The sequence below is a fragment of the Malania oleifera genome, chromosome 11 (assembly GCF_029873635.1).
Source record: "Malania oleifera isolate guangnan ecotype guangnan chromosome 11, ASM2987363v1, whole genome shotgun sequence".
NCBI classification, from domain to species: domain Eukaryota; kingdom Viridiplantae; phylum Streptophyta; class Magnoliopsida; order Santalales; family Ximeniaceae; genus Malania; species Malania oleifera.
The window spans coordinates 55,919,718-55,927,420 of record NC_080427.1 but is presented as its reverse complement, the minus strand read 5'-3'; the positions used below and the strand labels follow the sequence as shown (position 1 = coordinate 55,927,420).

The window sequence follows — 7,703 nt, the reverse complement described above, 5'->3', positions numbered from 1 at the left end:
TTTACTGCAAGGAGTTCCTAGATCTTATCCAAACTTTGTGATTCATGGTGAATTTTTTTTTAGAGGAGTTAGACTGTGTATCTCATCCACATCTTTACGTGACCAGCTAATTTGGGAATTACATGCTGGAGGTGTTGCAGGTCACTTTGAAATAGACAAGACCATAACTATGATTAAGGATAGGTTCTACTAGCCTAATCTAAAGAAAAATATTGCTAGGATCGTTACTACCTAAAGTTAATTTTATTGTTAAGTGTATGTTTCAGTATAATTTCTCACACATGAAAATCTATTAAAAAAAATTTGCAAATGTGAAAGAAAGATAAAGTTTAGATTAGACCCTTTGAAAAATTGCATCAATGGAAAGTGGGGATGATAAGAGAATTGAGAAAGACATAAGATTTTTTTTTATATATAAAAAAAAAAAAAAAATTAAGAGGGATAAGACAAAAGAAAGTGACAGAGAGTGAAGAGAATGTAAATTGAATAAGATCAAGGGGCATAGCTAAGTTCTAGATTTATTTGTCATGATCCAAAGATAAATTCAAAAAATTTATAAAAATAATCTTCAGCATGAAATTTAGGATTTAATTTTAAATTTATGTGAAATTAATATATATATATATATATATATATATATTTGTATAGTATTTTATTAGGTAAAGGCATTGAAGTCTCTTTAATTTGACAAAAATGTCAGAACCTTTCCAGAAATTTTAAAAATTCCACTGACCTTCCCTAAAATTTTAAAAATTCTACACACTTTTTCTTGTCTTTTTACTACATCTCATAGAGAAAATTAATGTTTTTTATATTTTTTTTTTAAATAAAAATTTCACAAATTCAAATTAAAATTTCTAAGTCATGCTAATGATAAAATCCTTTTCCTTTTTTACCCCTAAACTTTATATTTAAGGGAGATGCAACAAGCTGCGCGCCCATACATGAGCCGAGCCAAAGTTCCACTCTTCCGTTCAGCTGTGGAAGGGCTGGTTGCGCTTCGCGTGATCCCGTCCAATCCTCCGTTCTCCGCTCTCTCTCTCTCTCTCTCTCTCTCTCTCTCTCTCTCTCTCTCTCTCTCTCTCTCTCTCTCTTTATACCGTTATATGCAAACTGAAGCTAAGAACAAAGAGCAAGAGAAGCTCTGTCACTGCTCTAAGCGACCGCAGGCCCTCGCATTCTGCCGCGCATATTCTCTTCAGAATCATCGGAGAATGGGGATTGTGCGGACGTGCGACGACGAGAACCAGAGAATTCTGATGGAGATGGAAGAATTCAAAGGCGTGCTGCTATCCTGTGCCGGCATCAACAGAAGGAAATCCGGAGGAGAAGAAGAAGAGGAAGTCGATTTGAGAAGATCGGGAGGTGCCTCAACTGAGGAACAAGACGAGGACTACGATCGAAATATGGTGTGCGTCACCAGCGGCGCTTCCTTCCTTGGCCTCGCTATCGTGAACCACCTCTTGTCCCGAGGCTACTCGGTTCGTCTCATCGTCCACAACGAAGGTAATAAATCTTCAAAGAACATACAAATGTCTTAATTATACATCCACTTTTCTACTGTTAGGTTTCCAAGAAACTAATCATTATATATTTTAGATGTAATTAGGAACGATTGTTGAAAAACAGAGTCATAATTTCTTGATGCATTGCTTCTCTGCGAATAAACCGTGTATAATTTGAGAAAGAAATTCGCATTAATTTTAAGTTTCTTGACTCCTTAGGCTGTACGCTGCGAGTTAATGTCATTCGAGTCGTAATTGTAAAGCTGAAATTGAAGTACCGATTATCGATCTTAGGACATATTTCATATATCTCTGTTTATGGTTAATGATGGAGTTGAAAACATTATTGCAGAGGAAGAAGGAAGAGTGAGGGAGATGAGGAGAAGTACGAACGAGAACAGTAGGATATGGGTAGTAACGGCGAAGCTAAGTGAAGTGGAGAGCCTGATGGAAGCATTTGAAGGGTGTGGAGGCGTGTTCCACACCTCTGCGTTCACTGATCCTTCAGGCCTCTCTGGCTACACCGTGAGTACCGTGCTTCCTTTTCTCACCACTCACCACTGCGCTATTTTTGATTTCCTCTAGTTTGCATTTAATGAAAACCAACTCCAACCTAGAATTTCTTATTGTGCTCCAATGGTGTAGGTAGCATCACTTATGTTGAACTGCGGATAGACCCAAAAAACAAAAAGAAAGAAAATTATGTTGCGCTAACTATTAACTATCTGCTACGTATAATGAATGAAATTGGATGAATTCTATCGAATTTATTATTTAATTTTAAAAATATTTTTAGTCAAAATTCTATTTGAAAATCACTATATTTTAGAAACAGAACGTGACGTGAAGGCCTATTTGACTGTAAAAAGTATTCATATTCTTATTATCAATTTTCTAAATAATTATAAAAATGCTACATTATTTTTTAATTTTTTACATTTATTAGAAAAGTTCAAAAACAATAAAATTCATTTTCTTAAGATCTGTTTAGTATCATTTTTGTTTTCAATCTTTTGTTTCCGTTTTTATACAGTAAAAAAATAGACTTTGTTACATCGTCATTTGTCTATTCTGTTGCAAAAAATTTAAAATTAGATTTTATGATTTCCAACTGTTTCACCAAATCTATTGTTAAAATATTTTAGTATCTAAAATTAACTTTTTTGGATTAAATTATTTAATTTTTCTATGTTTTTAATTAAAATTAAAATAAAATGATCATTTGATTTTAAAATATAATTAAAATAGAAAATAGTCTTAAAATTTCAAAAAATTTAAAAATAATAAAAGGGATTTACAAGAATTCCTCATAAAATTGTTCTTGTAAATTTAATTTTGAAATATAACAATTAAGTAAAACAATTATAATAATTTTTATTTTTATTATAATATTTTTAATTTAATTTATTTTGTACTTTTATTAGATCATATTTTATAACATTATATTTTTAATTAAATTTTTTAGTTCTATAAATATTAATCAATCATGTTACTGGTTTTTAATTTTGTTTTAGTTTTTGATTTTTAGTTTTTGTTTTCATAATTTTTAACGGTAATACCAAATACTTCTTTAGTTTTTCATATAAATGTTATAAATTTTAAAATATAAGATGGTATTTTTAATTTTTTTAGAAATATAAATAAAAATAAAATTATTTGTTCTCACTCCTTCTCATCCATCTCATAATTTGAAAAAGAAAAAAAAAAAAAAACCATCTAACATGAAAATCCAAACATTAATTATTAGGAGATCAATTAAGAGACAAAATCTATAAATATCAGTTACATGAAAGCATGTCTAAAACATTGTTCCATTAAAACAAAGCTAATTATTTGAATTAAAAAATTAATTTGCCTCAATTCATTTTACCTGAATTCAAAAATTAATTTTCCCGAAGTAACTACACGAATTTAATAAAAAAATATAAATTATTTAAACTATTCGTCATATAAATTACTTTTATAAATAATTTAAAATATCCCTTGTTATTGTTTTGTTGAAAGACTTTTAAAATCTTTAAAATGGTTCAAATATTAGGTAATTTTGCTCTCTTTGGCACTGAAAAATCCTCACCCTCTTCAGTCAAGGCAAAATTATTATTTTCATACTTAAAAAATATCAACCCAAAACCTAAAACAAAATCCCATCCATGATGGGGGCAAGTCAAAATTAAATTCGAAGCCTTTACAACTAATCATTGACTTCATTCTCAAGGTACTACCATAAACAAACCTAATTTGAGATGGTTTAATTATCCCCTTGCTGCAAGGAACTTCCCAGTTGGTTTTGAAAATTTTCTATCATATTATTGCTAACTTGCTAAGGAAAATATTGAAGGAAATATACCCTTGATGACATGGGCCTGTGTAACTCACACTTTGTCATTGTAGACTTGCAAGACACTCTCTATTGATAAAGTTGTTATTATTTCTAGAAAAATAGAAATATTGTCCTCAAGCATTTGCCCCCAATTGACCTTGACATCTTACTTTTTAAAATGAATATATTAGTATATAAATTCATCTCTACTTGCACAAACTTGTGTAAGTAAATCTCTATGCTTTAAATGAAATCCATTAAATATATTCATAACATTAAAATTAAAAGACATAATAAATTGTATTTCAAACACATAGAAATAAAGTGACCAATTTGATTTTACTCGATTTTATTTTTGTGTATTGAACATTATATTAGTATTAACTAGTGATTCTAGTCAGAGTCCATATGATAATAATTCAAGAGTAATTCAATAATAATTAAGATTAATGAATAAGTAATTTGTAATGATCTATATCTTGTCTAAATTTTATTCAAATTTTTAGCATTTTATTTTTCCTTAAAACTTTGATCCATTTTAGTTTATATTTTTTTTAATTATTATTCTTCGACTTTTGTGAACAAATTAAATGGAAGCATATTACACACATATTCCATGCTTTCAATTGATAGTTAGCTATTGCATATTAAAAAAAAAAAGATTTTAGTTTTGTAACTACTTTTGTGTTCTCTGAAATAGATTTGAAACCATTACAAACAAATTTTGAGAATGAATTGGTGACTGCAGTTTTGATTTGCATACTTCAAATTGGAGAATGTTGGTAAACAAGCAATTCAGGATGATGTATATGTTGCTTTATTCATGCCTTTGTGTTATTTGAAGTTTATCCAGTACACTAATGCCTAGTTTTGTAGGTATATTGTTATTTTTTTAAAAATAAATTGCAATTATTAGAGACTAGATTGGCCAATGAAATAGTGATTTGCACAATTCATAAAATATAAAGTTGAAATTATTTCAAATAATAAAAGTGAAAATAAGTTGATAAAAATATGGGGAAAAAAAAACTTGAGAATGGAATAGATTAGGCTAAGTTATTGAAAAATATGGTAAGTACGAAAAAATTGTGAGAATAGATAGAATGTGAAAAAGAAAAATAGGAAAAACAAGTAGAGAGAACGAAACGAGCATGAGCCGTTTGATGGTATCAGCAACCCCCCCACCTCCTACCCCAAACTCACCGTTTTTTTGAAGACTGCAACAAGCTTTTCCTTAGATTTCTTTGTTTCTTTTTCAGAAATTCATGGCTGAAATAGAGGAGAAGGCGAGTCAGAATGTGATGGAAGCATGTGCAAGGACACCCTCTGTTAGAAACTGCGTGCTCACATCATCACTTTTATCCTGTGTTTGGCCAAATTATCATTCTCTGGGTGACCTACCCCCTGTTATTAACCATGAGAGCTGGAGTGACGAGTCTCTCTGCATTGACAAACAGGTACTTCAATTCTTAATCGTGCTTTCTACTTTTACTTTCCCATCTTTATTTTTTTCTCTGGCTTGAAAAAAATGGTCTGTACAAAATGAATCATGTCTAATGTACATACGTGCAACCTATGTAGGCCTCACACCGTAGGGCAGATATCTTTTAGTATGCTTTTGGGTTTATCCAAGCAAGACAAATATATATATATATATATATATATATATATATATATATAATATCTGCCCTACGGTGTGAGGCCTACATAGGTTGCACTTCCATTTTCTCATCATTTCTCAAGAACCCATTTGGCGTCGCTGTCAATTGGTTGAAATGGCTTGTCACTTCATTAATCGGCTACAAATGATACAATCTCAAATTCAAAAGGCGGCTTTAAATTGGGTCACAACTTTGAAAGATAGATACACCAAACAAAGCACCAAAATCTTGCACATTGATTTTGATATAACTAACTTCTGAAAAATGGCAGCTATGGTGTGCGTTGGGCAAGCTGAGAGCAGAGAAAGCTGCGTGGAGAGTTGCCAAGGAGAGTGGGCTAAATCTAACCACCATCTGCCCAGGTCTCATCACTGGTCGTGAATTTAGCTGTAGAAATCCAACGGGAACAATAGCCTATCTCAAAGGTACCAATCAATGTTTTGTCCATCACAACAACCTTTTTGCTTCACTCTCCCATTACGTCATGCTTGGTTTACAGAATATAATGGAACAAAAATATAATATAATTAAAAATTAAATAAAAATTATGAGAAAATCAAGTGATAAAGTTGACTGATTCTATTCTTATATATGCACTAAATAGAGAGTTAGTTTCGAAACCATTAAGCTTGATATAAGCACATAAGAATCAAGTCGAGGAAATGTTTAAACCCTTAAAAGTCTCAGGTCAGTCCATTGATGTACATAAGCTGCTGATCCTCAACATAACTTTTTTATATAGGTGAAAAAAAAGTGAAAATTCTCATTACCACCCTCTTTCAATCCAATGATCTTATGCAAGATTTAGAAATTAATTACGTGGGCAACATTATTTTTTTTAAAAAAGTTTGCAATGTCAAATGCAATATGCAGGAGCCCAAGAAATGTATGAGAGTGGATTGCTGGCTGTTGTGGATGTAACTAGGTTAGCAGAGGCACATGTGCGTGTGTTGGAGGCCATGAACAAGACTGCTTGTGGAAGGTACATTTGCTTTGATCATGTGATCACAGGAGAAGAGGAAGCAGAGGAGTTAACTCGGGCAATAGGATTTCCGAGAAACAAGATAGTTGGGGATTCCTCAGGGCTTTTACCTACTAAGTTTGAGTTGTCAAACAAGAAGCTCTCTAGCTTGATGTTGAGGACTGCACGATGTGGTTATAATAGGAAATTTGCGGCTTAAATGTGTTGGGTTTGAGAATATGAATTTTAAACTTTATATTCGCTATAATATGAACTTTTTCGACAAATTCAATGCTATTTTATAGTCATTTCTTTCAATTTCATACAAGTCAAATTTAGTCTCTTTGTTGCTGTGATGGATTGGAAAGCAAATATGAAAAGATTTTGATCGGAGAAAAAAAGAGAGGTTGATATGCATATTATGAATGAGATAATAGAAACAAGCAACTATTTTCTAAATTAGTTTTGACCATTAATTGTTCTTCATTAATGGAAAACACTAATAAAACGTGTAGAGAAGAGCTGATGCTGCATGACCGACAAATAAAGTATTTTGGGAGGGGCTAATTTGGATAAAAAATTTTACTTGACAAAGAAAAGAAAAGGAAAATAAGAATGAAATTCATTTTTCATTGTATTTTCTCTTTATATCAATTACTATTCAAAATGAAAATTTTTTCTATGATTAAAAATTCAGAAAATTAAATATTAAGAATATGTAAAATTAAAATTTTGTTCATTAATTTAGTATTTTTTTTTAAATTTTTTTTCTTATTCATTTTATTCAAGGCAAGTCACCTAATCGATCCATTCCCTCAATTGCATCATGTTGGGAACAGATGCATTGACAAGTTTTTTTTTTTTTTGCTTTTTGCAACTTATTCATAAGAAGATTTCAAGAAAGCAAAAGCTAGTGTTTCTTCTTTTGAAAGAAATGAACAAGAGTTTTCCTATGCATTACATAAAACATTTATATCATACAATAGATACAGAAAAGATGTGACAAAACTTAAGTGATAATGTTAGATGTAATTGTCTACATTAGAGAAACAATCTTGAAAGCTAGCGTGTAAAGATTACTCTTTATTAAGAACCAAATTGGGTAGAGAAAAACCATCTAAGTATGCTAGACCTAGTGTCACGAGCTAAATTTGTTCAGGGCGTTATGCTTGCCTATGGCCGCTTGTCTCGTGTGTTTGGGATGAGTTTCTTTCTTTTTTTTTGGTAAAAGAGGGCGGCACCTCCTAAATTTTATA

General features: G+C 31.0%; 1 protein-coding gene across 1 annotated transcript; it reads left to right on the top strand.

Moving 5' to 3' along the window:
• Nucleotides 1–944: 944 nt before the first annotated feature.
• LOC131168486 (cinnamoyl-CoA reductase-like SNL6) lies at nt 945–6,765 on the top strand. The gene is made up of 5 exons (XM_058127942.1): nt 945–1,506; nt 1,858–2,030; nt 5,085–5,282; nt 5,758–5,911; nt 6,360–6,765. The coding sequence occupies exons 1-5, from the start codon at nt 945–947 to the stop codon at nt 6,665–6,667; spliced, it is 1,395 nt and encodes a 464-aa protein (XP_057983925.1). The 3' UTR covers nt 6,668–6,765.
• The last annotated feature ends 938 nt before the right edge of the window (nt 6,766–7,703 follow it).

Excerpts from the sequence above, each read along its gene's own strand:
- LOC131168486 (XM_058127942.1), top strand. The coding sequence starts at position 945 with ATGAGCCGAGCCAAAGTTCCACTCTTCCGTTCAGCTGTGGAAGGGCTG. Across the intron at positions 2,031-5,084 it reads CAGGCCTCTCTGGCTACACC|AAATTCATGGCTGAAATAGA; the intron begins GTGAGTACCGTG and ends TTTCTTTTTCAG. Across the intron at positions 5,283-5,757 it reads CTCTCTGCATTGACAAACAG|CTATGGTGTGCGTTGGGCAA; the intron begins GTACTTCAATTC and ends GAAAAATGGCAG.